This window comes from Cyrtonyx montezumae, unplaced genomic scaffold, assembly GCF_038088225.1.
Source record: "Cyrtonyx montezumae isolate F1298 unplaced genomic scaffold, pur_monq_1.0 scaffold_7, whole genome shotgun sequence".
NCBI lineage: Eukaryota > Metazoa > Chordata > Aves > Galliformes > Odontophoridae > Cyrtonyx > Cyrtonyx montezumae.
The window spans coordinates 9,720,178-9,738,466 of NW_027072078.1; the positions used below are offsets into that span (position 1 = coordinate 9,720,178).

The 18,289-nt window shown below is 43.2% G+C and overlaps 1 protein-coding gene across 4 annotated transcripts; it reads left to right on the top strand.

Moving 5' to 3' along the window:
• Positions 1 to 515: 515 nt before the first annotated feature.
• LOC136057895 (MOB-like protein phocein) lies at positions 516 to 16,936 on the top strand. 4 transcript variants are annotated; one of them, XM_065750948.1, is made up of 9 exons: positions 2,279 to 2,378; positions 2,509 to 2,673; positions 9,772 to 9,834; positions 10,578 to 10,678; positions 11,969 to 12,011; positions 12,270 to 12,356; positions 13,365 to 13,444; positions 14,271 to 14,382; positions 15,318 to 16,936. In XM_065750948.1, the coding sequence occupies exons 1-9, from the start codon at positions 2,367 to 2,369 to the stop codon at positions 15,447 to 15,449; spliced, it is 795 nt and encodes a 264-aa protein (XP_065607020.1). In that variant the 5' UTR covers positions 2,279 to 2,366; the 3' UTR covers positions 15,450 to 16,936. The 4 variants fall into 4 exon arrangements, with proteins under 4 accessions (XP_065607019.1, XP_065607020.1, XP_065607018.1 ...); XM_065750945.1 differs by lacking the exons at positions 2,279 to 2,378; positions 2,509 to 2,673 and adding an exon at positions 8,316 to 8,385; XM_065750947.1 differs by lacking the exons at positions 2,279 to 2,378; positions 9,772 to 9,834; positions 10,578 to 10,678; ... (3 more) ...; positions 14,271 to 14,382; positions 15,318 to 16,936 and adding exons at positions 516 to 687; positions 3,799 to 3,888; positions 4,454 to 4,593.
• Positions 16,937 to 18,289: the final 1,353 nt, after the last annotated feature.

The window sequence follows — 18,289 nt, forward strand, 5'->3', positions numbered from 1 at the left end:
CGGCGCTCCCTCAGCGCCGTAATGGGCACCGCGACGAGAGCGGGCCGCTGCCGCAGCTCACCTGCGGGATGCAGGAGGTGCCTCCGCCGTCTGTTCCGCTCCGTTCCGGTCCCGTCCGAGCGCGCGGCACGCAGCTCTGCACGCAGGGGCGGGAAGCGCGCGGCACTCACTCGCTCGTCCGGCCCCGCCCCCCCCAGGGCAGATGCACATGCGGGGAGCGGAGCAGTCGGGCCCCGGAACCTGCATGGCCGCTTCAGCCCGCCGGCACGCTGAGGAGAGCTACGAGAAAGCGACGCACTCTGCGCACGCGCATAACGCGCCGCGAGTGAGCCATTCAGGTTTAGGGGACCACCAATTCCAGAACGTTCTGGAACGCCCGTACTCGCCTCGGGTCAGAGGTCATCTGACTTCACCTCCGGGTGGCCACGCCATCCCGGCTCCAGGCGGGCATCGAAATACCGTTTCAGCGGCACCGGCAGTTCCGGAGCGGCCTGCCTATCTGCAGCACTGCCGCGGCGGACAAAAAATACCGTCGGGGCCGGAGCGGGTCACGGCCGGAGGCGGGGCATCGCCCGGGGGCAGGGCGCGGCGCGCAGGGCTGCGGGCGCGCATGCGCACGCGCTGACCTTTCCCACGTGTGCGAGCGGCGGCGCGGTCACTCGGTGCGGGAGCTCAACGGCCGCCATGGTGAGTGCCGCACCCCCGCAGGCGGACCCGGTTACCGCTGCGTGCCAGCGGCCCTGTGCGGAGCGGGCTCCGCCGTTGCGGCCCTCCCGTCCTTAGGTCGAGCAGGCCCCGCTCCGGGGGCCGTTGGGGACGCGCCGCCGCGCGCGCGTACTGCTGGGCGCTGCTGGAGGGCGATAGCGGCTGTGGGAACGGGCGAGATCATGGGGGGTGGTGGAGGCGGACGGGGATGGAGCGGGCGGCCCTCCTTGTTGTAGTACCGGGCGGGCGCTCGGTTAGCGCTGCCTGGAGAGGGGCTCGGGGCGGCCCGCAGTGCCGCAAGGTCACCGAGTCCTTGCGGGGATTGCGAGGAGTTCCCCGGGAGCGTTGGCCCCGTCCTGGTCCCTGCCCGTAGCGGCCGGCAGCTCCCGCGGGGGCGGAATGCGGGAGGGAAAATGGAGCTCCGCGTGTTGCGCTGGGGTCATTCATTCTTTGGCTCTGTGAGCTGCTTCGGTCCAGGTCTCTAGAGGAGAGCTCTATAAGGACAGAGCTGTCCTTGTACCTTCGCCGATAGCTCGCTGTTACGGTCCTTGTAAAATCCGGAGGTAGTGTTCCCTAAAGCTTAAGCACAAAGTGCCTGCCTTATGGAGTCTGCTGACTGATTTCAGTTAAACGGAGCATTCGGTTTTAGGGAACGATAAGAAAATGAGATTGGCTCTGGGGTTTTCATAGAATGACTGTTATCACGGTTGGTGGTCATTTCCATGTCTTTTCCATCACTCCAGTCGTGATGCTGTTTTTTGGGGGATGCATCTTTCTCGCACTCGTTTTATGCTTACGCACTGCCTGCCATTTTGTTTCCTGCAAGTTTTAAAGCTTGAGTGCTGAAGGGTGCACAGAAGCCAGGCTGCTTCTGTGAGCCTGGGGTGCCTGCCTTGCACCAGGCTGTCTCCATACTTGGCAGGGCTCCGTATCTTTCCTCCTAAACCAGAGTGAGCTCCTTCTCCTGCCCCTGCTTGGTGGGTTTCTTTGCTTACCTTCATCTCTTGCGTGGGAGCTGGTGTGCTGCTTCACAAATGCAGTAAAGGGGTAAGAGTTGCTTTTAAAAGTATCAAGAAAATCCTGCCAGTAAGTAGGGGCACGCATTGGGTTATTCATCTGCATAAGGAAAGCGCTCAAGGTAGGAATGTGCTTACTTCCCTACTTCTATGGGCTCAGTCCTAAATGTCTGGAGGTGAAGGTGCAGCATGACTGTAGTAAAAGACATGTTATTCCAGGCGTCATCAGTCCCTGTTAGGAAGCTCTGGTATCATTCAGAAGCTCTGGTATCATGTAGAAAGCCGTGTCTTGAAACTGCTTGAAAAAGACTGATGTGAGGTACAGGCCTAGAGTGACACTTTGTTAGGACAATGAATGAAAATGCAGCTGTTCTCAATCTAGATGAAGCCTGTTGGTGAATGCAAAGGTACACTTTTATATCAGTATGTTCCTCAGAAAGCAGTAAGTAACGGTTTAGGAACTGCAGAACTTGCAGCCAAATGGGGCTCCTGCTCCACCTACTGGTGGTGTATTCCCTCAGCTGGAGTGTGGAGCTTTGCCTCAAGGGCAAGGATTGCCCAATATGAGCTTGGGAGCGAGCTGCTTCTGGCTTGAGGCGTGGAACAGTTGTAGCACAGCTTTGCTTTTGTCTCCATCGAGTTCTGATGCAATCAAAGGTGGTGTATTTTGCTTCTATTGAAAACAAGTACTCGGTGTTTTCTTGAACTCTTGTTCTATCTCAGGAGAGCAACAACTTAGTTGTGGGTTTTCTTTTCTTAATTGTAGTTTTGATCTGTTTTTCTCCAGGCAGGAAAAGCATTTAGGAAATTCCTTCCCCTGTTTGATCGTGTTCTGGTTGAACGATGTGCAGCTGAGACCGTAACCAAAGGAGGCATCATGATTCCAGAAAAAGCTCAAGGGAAAGTGCTGCAAGCTACAGTAGTAGCAGTTGGATCTGGAGCTAGAGGGAAGGTAAGCAACCTGAAGCATCAGCTTTGGCAGCTGGAAAATGGTAGGAAGAAAGGGATGGCTGTGGTGAAAGGTGAATGTTGTGTGAGTAATTGAAGTGCCAGTTCAAAAGACGAGGTAGAAATCTTGACTTCCCCTGCTTGGCTTTGGCCTTGAATTCCAGTCTTCCTTTAAACTTTTGCAAACTGGAAAATAGTTGCTTTTTGAAACCTGATAGATATAAGCATCCTTAAGCAACAGTTACGTGTTTTCTTTGTTTGCTGTTCTGAGCACGGCATTCACTGTCTTGTTTTTCAGAAATCAGTTGTCTGTAAGGATAGGGCTTATTGTACAACAGAAAAATCAGAAATTGGTAGAAATAAAATCTCTTGAATACTCCTCTAGGGTCCTGAGAAAGACCTTTTTAACTTCATACCTTCTTAAAATGCCCGTAGCTCCTGATTTCACCGTTGGGGGCATTTTCCCCATCAAAATGGAATTCAGTTAGTACCAGTGGTAGAAAACAGGTTAAAGTTTAACTTGGGCATGTTGACTCAGACTTTGCCTGTGAGACTCTCCATAGATATGTTGGTTTTTTTGTCTCGGTGTCTGATTTTCAAAGTGCTATATTAGAAAATGGTGTTACTATTTGACTAATACAGTTATACTGAAATTACAGTAATGAAAATGCAATTGAACTTTATCAGTTGGCTCTCAGAGTTGTAACACCAAGAAATGAGTCAAAGTAACAAAGATGGGAAAGTAATAGTAACTGGTACGTAGACAAATTAGTAATGGTTAGGGAATATTGAAATGATCATTTTAAAAAGGAGTTTTACAGTCTATCAATTCCTGATTTATTTATTCTGAGAAGACTTCACTGTTGCATTTATACTGGAACTAAATGGCTCTGCTTTTTGTTCAGAAAATTACTGCTTAAATGTTGCAGGACTGTAATGCTTGAAAATTGACTGGTATGCTTTTCCTCCTGGTAAACCTGAATACTCATAATTCCACTGTACAACTGAAATGTAGAGTTACTTGTGATATCTTGAATGAATTATGGTGATGTATCGTTGCAGTGTAAAGCAATTCTGACAATACCTCTTCATTTAACTTGTATGAAATGAAGGATTTTTTTTCTTTCAGGATGGTGAGATTCATCCAGTGAGTGTAAAAGTTGGTGAGAAGGTTCTGCTACCCGAGTATGGTGGTACCAAGATTGTACTAGAAGATAAGGTATGTTTTCCCATTTTGCAAATGTAAATGAAGCTGGTTCCCAGAACATCACACAGTCAGTAATAACAACTGTGTGTGATATTAGTGGGATTAGCAGCATTTAACAAATGCAGTTGTTCATATTCAAATGGCAGCAACTAAATCAAGCCACATTTTTGCCCCTGTAGTGCTTGTTAATTCCACCCTCACTTAAAGTAATCAAAATGTCCTGCTTGACCTTAGCTAGGTGGACAGCGTGCCTTCATCTGTCAAGCAGGCAGTAGAGGGAAGCCAAGGGGCTTTGAAATCACTGAGAGATCCTTGCTTTGGATGGGGAAAGCTTAATGAATTGTCCTCTTAAAGTACTTGCAATTCCTGCTACTAAAATGCATAACTTGGTAGCATTCCCAAGTTGTTCCTTACAAAAAAGAAAAGTCTTTACAAGAAGTCCAGTAGGTAAAACAAGTTGTGGTTAGCTCTCCTCCCATTCTGCACTGTATGATGTGTGGTAGCCTTCAGAACCAGACAGTATCTGCAAAACAACTGATAAAATGAGTTGTGATACTAATATTTCTTTCACTTGCAGGACTACTACTTGTTTAGAGATGGTGACATTCTTGGAAAATACCTGGACTGAAGTTGTTGCAGTATCAGTCATCCATTCCACTAAAATTCTGAAATGCTTTCTTTCATCGTGTAAATAATGTCCTTTATTTTATAATAAGCAGGCATTATATAAATAACTTGTGATATGTGAATGACTGAAATAACTTGTGATCTCACTGTAATAATGGAACAGAAATAAAAGTATGTACAGTCAGAAATTGGTTGCTCTTGCTTGAGTTCCACTGAACAGTGAAATGCAGATGACCACCATCCAGCCTTAATTATTCCAGACAACATCACTTTTATATCCTTATCTGTGTACTGAAACTTGTAAAGGCCTTTACAATAAATTTGTAAAACTGTGCTGCTTCTGTCTCAGTTTCTGCTACTGCTCTGTGAAACTGAGTATCACTTGTGTGCTGTCTTGAAGTAATCTCTAGTTGCAGTTGCACATTATTTTTCATTAAACTTGTCTAGTGTTTGGAGACTGATTTAAAGTGGTTATTACACAGTGATGAAGAGACACTAGCTTTGCTTCACCTAAGACTATCTGAAGTAACAGATGCTTTTTGACTTCACTTCCAGCAAGCTAGTGGTAGATGGCAAGATGTTTGGTACAGGGCAAGGTAAACACAAATCACCCTGCCCCACAGCAGCCTGAACAGAGCGTGCTGCTAGCGATGCTTCTATGACAGAATTCTTGTGCTTTTTCTTACCCGTCTCATTTGCTTTCTGTAGACAAAAAAAAAAAGTCACTAACTTTCCTACAGAAGTTAATTGGCAGAACAGGAGCTGATGCTGCTCTTAAATTCCTTTATCAAATAATACATTGCTTAATATTGCCAGATCTCCTCTCTCACATCTTAGCTGATTCAAATTCATTTACCTTTAATGTAGCATTCTGAAACAGTAAGATATTTACTCAATTCAAGCTGAAGCAATCACATCAGCATGTTTCTAACTGCCCTCTACTGCCTTGGGAATGGATTCAAGGTTATTTGCACGACTGCACAGATTACACTTTATACTGTTCTCCAGTTATACCTTCACACTTGGAACGTGGTAGACTGAATGCAGCCTGAGAGCACAGATTGTCTTAAAAGGCTTTCATACAGGTTTATGTGAAATAAATCCATACAGCACTTACTGCTATCAAAATTAATAGTAGCTAAATAATAATTCTTACTGAACTAAAGCTGTTACTCAACATTGTTAGATAAACTGTAAGACTGCAGATAACTTCAACGGACTGTAATAAGGAATACTTATCAGCTTCGGTAGCTACAGTGAGGAACTCCAGCTTTCACATACTCTAAAACAAGGCATTTCCTGCTGGGGATGATCTGTTGCCCCTTAATGTTAATAATCACCCAGCAATTCCATTAGAAGTTGGCTGTAATACTTTCTGTAACCACCTATTTCAGAGCTGTAGGCAAACCATGCAAAAGCAGCTCTGTTGTGGTGGTCATGAATTCCCACTAAGCAGGAGTGGGCACTAACAGGATCCTAAAGAAATGCTTAGGTACAACAGGGCGACCTACAATCTGCCCTGGGGCAGCTTCACTATAGCAGCTGTGGTAGTTCATGTTATAGTAGGAACGAGGTTATCGCACAACGGTTATCTTAAAAGACAATTTATTGCACAATGAAACACAAGTTCGTTGAGAAGCGTTATCTTCCCCTGCAGCAGGCATGCTTTTATCTTGCCTGATAAAGCAGGTATTCTGATGAAGTCATACACTGAGAGGGGGAAGGTATTTAACATATTCACTTATGGAAACTGGATGACATCTTGAGAAAAAAAATGCAGTAGGAAAAAATACCCAACAGTTAAATGTTTAAGCCTAGCATTTCAGCATTTAAATACTGTCTGTTAGAGCTTGTTTGTATAGGATCCCCCACTCATGAGGTTTATAGTTCTTGCTTGTGGGGAGCTGCTCTAATCCATGGTGGTGCAACCTGAGACCAGGCAACCCTGAGGAACGGAGGTAGCACGCAGCCCTTTACTACTTGCACTGCTTCCACTGCTCCCTGGCCAAGGCTGCACTGCCAGCTTAGCCCACTCCCAGCAGGACTGCACTGAACCAGCCCGGCCACGCTGCCAAGTGCACAACACAGATCCCCTTCTCTGCTCCCCGCCCTAACTCCAACCTGTGCTTTCAGCCCCAGGAGATTTTCAGCACCTTGATGTCATGCTTATTAGAGAAATACTTCTCATGGGTGTATCTAGTCCTTACACAGCACATTCAAAACAAATATCACATTTTCTTCAAAAGTTTCATGGGAATAAGAGATGTGGATGGAAAAATAAAAAGAAAAAAGCATTCTGTAACCTAATCAAATGGAGGAAATGCTTGCGTCTCTGATGGGTCAATAGACAGAACATTTTATTCTTGCACCATGAGGCTGTCCTTGTCAAGCAAGGACAGTATAACCTACTACACTGCCAAGGTGATCCATCTGCCATTACTGTTTTTAAATCCTTGGCTGCATACCAAATTTTCTATCTCCTGGGTTATAGAATGAAGGACAGTATCAGTGACAAATGCACTTCCTTGTTTTCCTATAAGAATTCAGACTTGTTTGTTCCACTGATTTCTAGAACATCAAAGCTATGATTTGTGCCACATACAGCCCTACCTGTTCTCTGTGGAGGATACAAGTCTTCCCAGATACTGGAAGCATAAAGAATGGAGGTGGGCTCAATCTATGTTTTGTACTTCCTTCCCATTCTGGAAAGGACTCTGCTGGCAGCAGCAGTACTGCTTTCAGAAAGCCTTCCTCATCCCTGCCACAGTAAAAGGGTGAAACTTTCACACGCTACAAAGTAAAAGGTCTAGAGGAATGTCCAGTCCTTAACAGCACAGGGGAGGATGATCTTGGCCAAATATTCCCCTTTTCACTTGTGAAACAATAAAGACCATGTTAAAACCATGACTTGGAGTTACTGTTGATCATAGTTTGTTTAAGAATCGCTGGGAATCCAATAAAACAAAAATAAAGAGCAGCTTCCAGCATTAAGGCAGTAATTCTCAAGGAGCAACAACAACAAAAAAGATTTCCATATTTCAATATCTTGATTAAGAAACACTTCAGAAACTTTCCTCAAAACTGAGCTAGCTTCAAAGTGAATTGGTGCATAAGTTTCTCTCAGAGAGGTGTTTGTTCTCAGCCAGATTTATCTGCTTTGCAGAAGCAAGATGTCCCTGAAATAAAAGTCAGGGACAAGTGACAATGTCACATCTCCCACTGCTCTGTGCTTCAGATACCAGCTGAGCCTTGAAGTTGATTTAAAAAAAAAAAGAAAAAAGGAACAATTCAAGGCTGCAATATGAGGGACCGAAACAGCCAGCACCGCTGTCATTTGGACTGGCTAATTATAAATCAATCTCATAAAAAATTAATGGAGGAGCCCAGCAGACGCGATGCAGTGGCTCGACACGCACACCCTTCGCTCCAACGCAGCGGCTTCTCCCGCTGTTATTAGCCTCCTCACCTCGGACGAAATGCTGAGCGGACAGTTTCCCGCAGCGAGGCTCAGCTCCCTCCCCCGGCCCGGGCCAGGCGCGCCGACCCGTGGCTCAGCAGTGAAACAGTAACCAGGGCGAGCGTCACGGGGGCGTCGCGGTGCCCCCGCGTTACAGTGTAACGTGCACGGAGCTGCCGCCGCCTCCACACCAAGTGGGGGCGGGCCCAGGCACGGGTCGGCACCGCTCCCTGCCCTCACACCGCAACGGCGCGGCCTTCCGCCCGGCGCCCCGCCGCTTCCCGCTTCCTCGGCGCCTCTCGCGAGACTTCCCGCCCCGCGCCGGCCCCTCGCCGCCACATCCGGGTCTCGGCGCCGCTGTCACTATGGTCATGGCGGAGGGGACGGCAGTGCTGAGGCGGAACAGGCCGGGCACCAAGGCCCAGGTGAGGCGCGGCCGGAAGCGGGAGGCGGACGGCGCCGCCGCCGTTACCGACCCTGCGGGGCCGGGCCGAGCTCCGCGGGACGGCTTTGTTCCGCGCGGCCTGGCCGGGGCCTGAGGCGGCCGCGGGTACCTCCGTGCGGCTGCCGGCGCCCGGCCGCGGCCCGCTGCGCGCCGAGCTCCGTCACCGAACAAGCCGCATCACCGGGGAGAAGCGCGGCTCCCTCCGCCTCGCGGGGAATGCTTCCCGTGGGCACCGGGCACCACCGGGCAGGAGCCGTCCCCGAGGAACCCGGCCCGGCCCTTACGTAACGCGGCTGTCACAGCCGCTTCCTGCTCACCCACCGCGCCGCCTCGACCGAAGCTCTGCCGGCTGCCGTCCTCTTGGGATTATCCCCGGGATGGGCCCTCCGCGCGGGTCGGCTTCGTCCTGCCATGCGTGGGGAACGTAGTTGCATGCGTGCCTTCTGCTTGGTATCGTATGGCTATCCTATAAAATACAGAACGGCATTTAGTGCAATTACAGAATATATTCTTTGGCCCACATGAGCCATACTATTTCTTGGATACTTTTTTTTTTTTGTGTCCATTTAAGTTTTAATTCTGGGTGGCATGGCTCTGCAGCATGCAAATACAACAACCGAATTCCAAGCGCTGGGTGTTCACTCCTTTCTGTCAAGGCAGCTGCAGTCACAGAGCAGCTTGCTGAGCTGCACGGGGAGAACACCTTCCCTGAGTCACTGTGGCATGAGGTCAGCAGCAGGAGGCCGGAATGCTTCTGGCTCCCAGGAGAAGTAGCACTGATTGTAAGATTCAGAAAATGCAGAGTTAGAAGTCCTATATCTCTGGGGTTACTGTACTCCCACTGGGTGAGAACTGCTGCAGCAGGGCCTGATGTGAGACTCTGTGAGGTTGGTGCTGTTGGCAGCACTGAACGTTCAGGGTGTCAGCTTGCAGAAAGTGCTTTCAGTGGTGCTATTACTGGAATACACTGGGATTTTTAGCTTATTGCCTATTTTATAATGCTCTTCTCTACAGACCTCTTCTTTTACCCACTCTTTATGTGGTCTAACATATGAAGTAGACACTGTACGCAAACATTTGATTTAAAACCCAAAGGCTGCAGCAAGGTGTGTCTAAAGCAGTATTTAGAGCACACCAAGTCAAATAGAATATTCATTTCAGAACGCTTTAACACTGGGACGTTAGGAGCTTGAACACTTTCACTCCATTCACACCCAGTTGGTGTGCTGCTTCTGTTGAGACACAGTTTCCTGGAATTGTATGGGCTAAGCCTGCATCTATTTTCCCTCATGTTTAAGTGTGCTGTGCTTTTCTTCCTCTCCCCTTCTTTTCATTAAATTGGTTTAATTTTTTTTTTTTTGAACAGGATTTCTACAATTGGCCTGATGAGTCCTTTGAGGAAATGGACAGTACATTAGCTGTTCAGCAGGTACTCTTACCTACCTGAAACACCATTTCTAAATTCAGTTTCTCAAGTTCTGTGTTTTTGTTTATACAAGCAAGAAGACAAAAGAAAAACAAAGGGGTCAGGGTGTGTTATTTATCTGCATACGTTCTTGCAGAAGAGTGAATTTCATAAATTAAAAAAAATAACTATTAACTGGACGCAGAGGAATAGCTAGAATTCTCATGTATGGCTTCAACAAATCAGATACAGAAACATTCTGGAGATGGGATGTAAAGTACACCAATAAATGCAGAGTGGTGCAATCCTAGGCTGCAGTAAACGACAACAAGCCCAAAAACTGCAGCTACAGACACAGAAACAAAGGAAAACCACTTACCTTGAGAAGCCCTCAGGCAGGCAGGGATTTCTAGTAAGATTCCTTTGCCTTCACTGCCAACCCTTAAATGAGGTGTGGGAAGGGGGGATTGTGCCTCCACCTCTACTGGACACTCAGGTGTATTGCATGCACCTGAGCTCCCCTGCTTGGCCCTGCCTTCCCACGAGGTGCTCAGTACACTGCTTCAGGCTGTGACTTAGCATTTCTGCTACAGGTTGTAAAAAAACAAACAAACATTTACTTTTTAACTTTGTGGCCTATCACTTCTGAAATAAATGGAAAATGACTATCTCTGGGGAAGCAAGTCTCTTGAAAGGTATAATAATGTCCTATATCATGTTACTGTAATTACAAGATCTAGTTTCTATTTCCCTCCATTATACCTTAGTACATTCAGCAAAACATAAGGGCAGACTGTTCCAACATTGATAAGATCCTTGAACCTCCTGAAGGCCAGGATGAAGGTGTATGGAAGTATGAACATCTAAGGTAAGAATTCCTTTTTGTCAATATAGTGTCCTGAGCAGGGGTTTTGTTCACTGACAGTGTCAGTGTTTTTTATTGCTTTTAACTTATCATATTCACCTTTGTATTTCTACTATTAAATTTTAATAATTTTGTATTAGGTTATTTTCTGAATTTCTTGTTCTTACTCAAGAATCATAATGCTGATTTTTTAACAGTTGTCCTTCTTCAGAAGTTTTTCTGATGTACTTTTCCTACAAAAATAGTCATGAATTTCCGCAGGACTTTCTCCTAGCATCATTAGTTTTTAATCTTCACTTATTGAGAATACAAGTTCCATTCTTCCAGATACTTCCAGTGCTTTTTTTTTTTTCTGGAACTTGTAGGGAAATATGTTTTAAAAGCAATAAAGCAAGAGTAGCTGTGTCTTACAGTTCTAGAAGTAAGGAAATTCAAAACATACTGCCATTTTCTGTTTAATTAAAAAGATGACATTCAACATACACGCTTTATTGCATGTATTTTCACAAGTAAGAATAGTTGCCATAGATTCATACCTCCTAACCTTTTGGCTCTCATTTTCTTTGTCCTTTTGCATACAATGAAAATCATACTGGATTCACGAAGTGACTTCTCACTGTAGACACAGCACTTCTGCAAAATATTATTCAGGCTTTTTTGCAGTCTCAGGAGGGATGTGAATTAAAGGAGTTAAGGAATGCACTTCCAGGCACATTCTAGTAGAAGCTGCATTTCTAGAAGTCTCCCACTCTTAATCACCTGTGGTGGTACTTTAGGTACTTAACTGGTTTGGAGGACGTGTATCTCAGCAGGATGGAACGATGCATCAATTGGAAAACTTACACTCTTAATTTTCTTGAAGTGTCCTTTATTTTTTTTAATCTATATTTGTGAAATAGCATTTCTTCCCTAACAAAGTTGGTGTCTTAAACATCTCCACAAAATGGTGAAGTTTAGCCTCTACTGTCAGGTAAAAATTCAAATATAATTGTAAAAAAGATATGCTGGTAAGCATTCTGTTTTTCTCAACTTGCAGAATTTTTATAGTGTTAATTCACAGCCCATTGCACATACGATTTTACAAGTGTCACATCAGCTGAAATTATTTGATGGTATTCTTTAAGTATGATTTTTTTTCTTGTTTTATTTTTTCCACTTCACAACAGTCATTTCTAAACAATGGTAACATTTGTTAAGAAGATCAGAATGTATCATTCTGTTTGTTTTTAGTTATTTCCAGTGTGAAAACAAATAACTCGATTTTGATGCTGCTGTGTTTAAATTCCTTTTTAGACAGTTCTGCCTTGAGCTCAATGGACTAGCTGTCAAGCTCCAGGTAATTCTTTTCTCAATATTTTTATATTGTTTTGGAGAAGAAATTTGATGCAGTCTGTTGAGCTTCTAGTTTATTTTTATATGCTTAAGCAGTAGTTCCAGGCAAGAGGTTTTTCAGGGTTTCAAAGATTTCTAGCAAGTAATCTTTTTGGTGGTGGGCAGGACAAGAAAGTGATTTGAAAAGACCATCTGATTTTTTTTTTTTTTTGCTGCTGGGTCACTGAAGCTGGTTTTTGTAACTGAACAATTGTTTTAACAGAGTGAATGTCACCCAGACACATGTACTCAGATGACAGCAACCGAACAGTGGATTTTCCTTTGTGCTGCTCATAAAACTCCCAAAGAGGTACGGATGTGTTGTGTAAAAGTGACCCCATCGATGTAAGGTTTTCTTCTGTGCCTCACAGTTCACAAGGAGACTGCTACAGTTGGCCTCTTAGTCAAGCTGAGAGCTTTGGTGGGTTAAGAATGATCACCTGAGGTTTTCTTCTTTCCTGTTCGGTAATAGGTTTAGAAAAAGATGGGATAACGTAGGAGGGAGCTGCTTTCTACAGCAGTATCAGAGAGAATGACTGCATTCTATCTAGATCTTGTTTGCAGTCAGAGAGAAGAGGAGGTAATACTGGTTATCTCTGAGCATCCTTCACCTGCTGTTTTCCATGTTGATAGCTATCACCTCATGGTCAGGGAGTGAGTGAGACAACCCTGAGAGACCAAAATGTACAACTGAGAAGTCCTTCCCCTGCAAGCAGGGGGTGAAAAAATGGACAGACGTTGTTGATCTCTTTCTGCCTGTCCCAGGTCACCTTGTCTTTTGTCCTCTTCTTCGTGTTCTTGATTGCAGACACAGAGCTTGGCTTATTATGCACTTATCTAGAATGATGCTTTTGTTTTTCTTTGACAAAAACATCAGTGATACTTAAGGGCAGTTCTGTGTTTGTTTTTCTGATTTGTTATTCTTTTTGGATAAGATATAAAAGTAGTAATCTGGCAGCTTGATGATGTGAGAAACAAGTCAGCTGTGACACAGGGAACATTCTTCTGTTCAGTGTACTTCCAGTATGCATTCACATTACGTGGTGTTACTCAGGGAGGTGCACAGAACTCACTACTCTTTTACATGATCACATTTGCATAGTAACTTTTCTCTTGAAATAATTGACATGGGTTGTAAAACAAACAGAAGCGAGATCCTGCTTGAGGAAGCAATGGACCTAGACCTTCAGGAGGCTCTGTGAAACTTCTGGGAAAAAAGTAGCTAATGATACTAAAAGCATCAGGAAACTGAACTAGGATGTTTTTCTTTATCATGTAACTTGTTTAATGCCATACATCTGCTCGCTGCATTTTGTAGTGTCCTGCTATAGACTACACCAGACACACACTTGATGGAGCTGCCTGTCTTCTGAATAGCAACAAGTATTTCCCTAGCAGGTAAAAATGCTTTCTTTTGGGAGCAGAGTGGTGGGGGGGGCATAGATGGCACTGTAACACTTAAAAAACAGACAGAAACATGTGACACCATTTTCATGGTACACTACTGAGAACATCAGAAATGCTGATTTCTGGCACATACAGAACACCAGAATACTGTGTTGTTGGCACAGCAGTTGTCACTTTTAAGCCAAGAAGAGTTCCTGCCTGTTGAAGTAGTCTGCCATTAGCCGGAGCTGACAGGGGTGGGTTTTTTTTAATGTGGAAACTGTTTGTTTTCCTAATATTTGTTGGTATTACTATGGGGCTTCATCTGGAGTGGCAGTCTTAAGTAACAGGACTTAAAACAGACAAAGGACTTAAACAGTTCTGCTTTAAGAATCTCCATGGAGCAGCAGCAGCAATCTCATTGGGAGAGGAGAAGGCAGACTGAGTGCATTCAGGGGGCAGCCTGCATGTTGGATCACGGAACTTAACCAGAGAAGTCCAAACAGTGCTTCTCTGGGAATGCTCTATTGGTAAGGAGGTGCACCTGGAAGTCTTATTCCCCTTTGCTCTTCACTGTTTGAAACCAGGAATCCAGCCCCCACCAGAAAAACCTATTTCTGTACCACAGACAAATTGTACAGGTGTTAAATGTGCAGGGTACACCAACATTTTTATTATTCATGCAGAAATAAGCAACTGCAGGCATATCTGCAAAAAGTTCACTCTATAAATTTAGTTGGTAACTTCACAGTATGGCTATAACAGAATTAACGTTGACGTGTATTTCAGTAGCCAGTGCAGCTGATGTGTTTTGTGACCTCTCTCCTGGTGCTTACAGGGTTAGCATAAAGGAATCCTCTGTAGCCAAATTAGGATCTGTGTGCCGAAGGATTTACAGGATATTTTCACATGCTTATTTCCATCATCGGCAGATATTTGATGAATATGAAGTAAGTAGTTACAGATCTGTTACTTGCTGAAGTTACAGCTGTGATATAATTGTATTACCTTCTTTTCACACTACCAGAAGATCCGCACTGATGTGAAATATTCATTATAGTAGATTATACTTCTGTAAGAACTGAAATTCCATGCTGTAATTTAGTCCTAACTGGGAAGGCGTGTGGGTTTTTTTATCAAGTTAGATGGAGAGTAATTCATACAGTTAATATATCCAATTGGTTCTGCTTTTCTTTACTTGGCTTTATTCAAGCAACACAAATTCATCATTTTATTTTAAAGATTCCTGAATGGATTCAAACATTTAAGTTAGTACTGATTATGTACACGTAATTCCTGATGATGTTATGCAGCAGTTAAAGGATTATAACTACAAACCTGCATAAAAGCAGATAAAGCAGTGGCACTTTCAAGGTTTCTTTTTTTTTTTCTTTTTTTTTTTTTTTTTGACCAGTAAGTAGAAATTAACAGATAAAAATCAGATTAAAAGATAGCTGCGTGTAGGAGACATTTGCCAACCACTCCAAGTTGCTGGAACAGCTGTGGAAAGGTTGTGTTCCATTTTGCTGGGGACAGTGTATATAGAAGGAGTTTAAGAATGCCTCAGAATCCTCTCCTGAGAGCAATCAGGACTACGGTGATATTTTAATATGTTTTTCCTTAGGTAGTGTTGAGCCTGAGCTAGGACTTAAGCTTAACGAACCAAAACCCCAAGTGAAGTTCAAGCTTATAACAGAATAGTAAAGGGGAAGTGTTATAAGAAGTAATGTAAATTTATCATTTAAGCACTGCTGCTTGTTTGTAAGAATCCTAAATCCATTACCTAATTACATGAAAGCAGTTTTGGTATGTCTTTCTCAATTGTTTAAAATATTCCTTCTCTCTATATACGTATATATATTTTTTCCCCTTTTTTCATCTCCAGAATGAAACTTTCTTGTGTCACCGGTTCACTAAATTTGTGATGAAGTATAATCTGATGTCCAAGGATAACCTGATTGTACCAATTTTGGAAGAAGAAGTGCAAAATTCAGTGTCAGGGGAAAGTGAAGCATGATGGGGATGACAGTACTGAAGCCTATACTGAATATGAAACATTAACTATGTACTGTATATATCATTTTAGACACTTCAATCACGTATCCTCATAGCTTTGTTTAGTATACTTTTTGTATGCTGTGTGCATTGCCTTTGAATATGGGAAACACTTTAAGTTATTCACGAGCTGTATATTCATCAATGTGGCACTCATGGTTTTTAAATAAAAAGTAGTAGTATCTGTTTATAATGCCTGTTAATAAAAGAATTTACAGTTCTCTAAAATTGCTGCTAAACAATCATTGAATCACAATCCTGAAGATGACAGATTGGGTGGGAAAGAAAGCAAGATTAAGATTACACAGCAAGCCATTTTGTAATACAGTAGCTGAGTTAGTTCAAAGATTATCACCTTAAATAGAGAATTCTGCAGGAAGCTCTTTGCAATGTAGCTTATTCCTAATTTAGCTTTTATTTTTTTAAGATGGCTTTGAAGATTTACTTCTGGATGTGCATATTCCTGTATGTGTCTATCCAAACACTAATAGCATCTATAGCATTGGTAATACCAAATGGATAATTTTACTATGATGTTTAACATATATATTATTGATATATGTCTAACTTACTTTTTCAACCTGTTCCTTTCTTTCGTTACCAATGGAGGCTTGTGTGCAGCAGGGGGTGGTTTCTGTTCTGCTAAAGCACACTTCTGCTGTTTTCCAGTCCAAAATTTCTTTCAGAGTAACTGTGGCAAAAGAAAAACCACAAACTCAGTGGCTTATACCTGTTGACGCTTATGGCAATGGCTTACGGATTATACCTCACACAGATATCCTCAATTACACTACATAACCCACTAGCATAGTCTTTACTTATATTTTTAGAAAAAAACAAACACCTTCTAAGTACTTGAAAAATTGAACCTGGCTCTTTTCTAAGAGTTAATCACATGTTCAGTATATGTTAATTTTTCTTTGTTTCTCCTGGACTATACCGACAGAAAGATTTGGATTAATGCTTCTGTTCCCTTTTGGATGTTTATTTCAGTTTGCATTTGCAGATTTGCAATAACTGACAATTTCCATGAGTGCTGCTTAATTGTGTTTTGTCTAGAATGATAGAACTAAATGTTTTAGAGATGAATATAGCAGACAGACATACTGCTACGTGGACGTGAATGCAGGGTATAAAGGCACTAGCAGTGTTCTTATGTTAAATGAATTTTGCTTATTTGTTTAAAGAGGTAGTGGTCATTTCTCCTGGAAGTTGCTGGGGAGGCTTTATTATTTCTTTTTGCAGGTCAGAATGGGCTAAGCTTCTTGGTTTCTTGTAAGCTATTCTTGGTTTTCTAAGTTATACTTATTTTGTGTTTGTTTTTTCATAATACACTAAACATGCCTTAAATTCTATTTTTCTTTACACAAATCAAGCACACCTCAAGCAGCTGTACCACCTGGATGTAAAGGGAATTTTAACAATGAGATAATAAAGAGACTAAGCTTATGAAGTGCTTCAGCAACTGTATTCTTCAGCAGCTCTTTTGTCTCACATTTGTAACTGTACTTAACTGTCAGCAGGGTAATTGCATGAGATGTTGTCTAAGTGAACACAGCTTTAGTTACTGTCTATACAGTTAATTCTAACTTGCCTTGTACACACCAAACAGGTATCTTAAGTTTGCATTACAGGTAGGAAGACACCTGTATTTTGGAGATGGTGAAACATATTTAGTTCTGGTACAGTTTGCTGTAGGGACCATTCACAGTGTGGTTCTTTGTACAGTCACTCCACGTGCTCATACTGGTCACGGTGACTGACAGGGGCAGAAACACGTAACTTGTGTTACTCATTACATTTCCTCTCCACAACTGAAGAAAATGTGGTGCTCAGGACTGCATTAAAGTTTTAAACCTCTTGTCATCCTCTCACGCTTTAAGAGTTGCACTTCAGAACAAAACTCTGCAAGTTTTAATCCTGTTGATTCTCCTTCAAGATTTGCACTGTAAATTAACTTGCTCTATTTAGCTGATTTTATATAAGGCCTAAGTGAAACACTGCTTGTATTCTCCCTTGCTATTGTTTACATGAGTACTGTGTACACACGTGTGCCTGAGCGGTACCTTAAAACTTCACTTCGCCTAAGAAAACCATTGGTTTGTCTAGTTACATACAGTAACAGATTTAATTTACACTCTATATAATAGGGAAATGGAAGACTGCCTTTGAAATATGTTGTAACAAAAGACAACGGTTAAAATTAAACTGTTCCTTTATCCATACCACTACATTTTAGTAAGTGCTTCTCCTTTTTCACGCCGTCCAAGAACGCCGGCAACTGAGCATCCAAGACACAGTTCCGTGCTCTCCCCTCTCTGCTACAAGGTGTGCTAAAGTTGTATTTCTTCTTCCAAAGTAGATAAAGACAATACTCATTAGCATCTAGAAGCCAGACCTCCAATGTATTCATCTCTCACTTCAGAAAGTGCTGGCTCTGCAGTTTAAACGTGCTGAGATCTGGAAGGGACCTTTCAAAAACCCAAATAAGCACAGTGTTACAGGCAGCACATCGCTGATGGAATGGCCTCCCACAGCTTCTTCCTTTAAACCTTCCAGACTAATAGCTAAGTAGAAAGAAAGCTGATTAGCTTCTAATAGACAATTAAAATTCTTTGCTGTATGTACAGACAAGAACCAGCAACAATAACTGAATGATGGCATACACCAATCTAATGGATTTAATGCCAGTGCAGACAAATGAGACATTGACAGCTGATTTGGTAAGTGCTTTTAATGGTGAGAAGCTTCCTCTCAAAAATACAAAAAGGATTTTAACGTTACACACAGAAAAAAAATGTA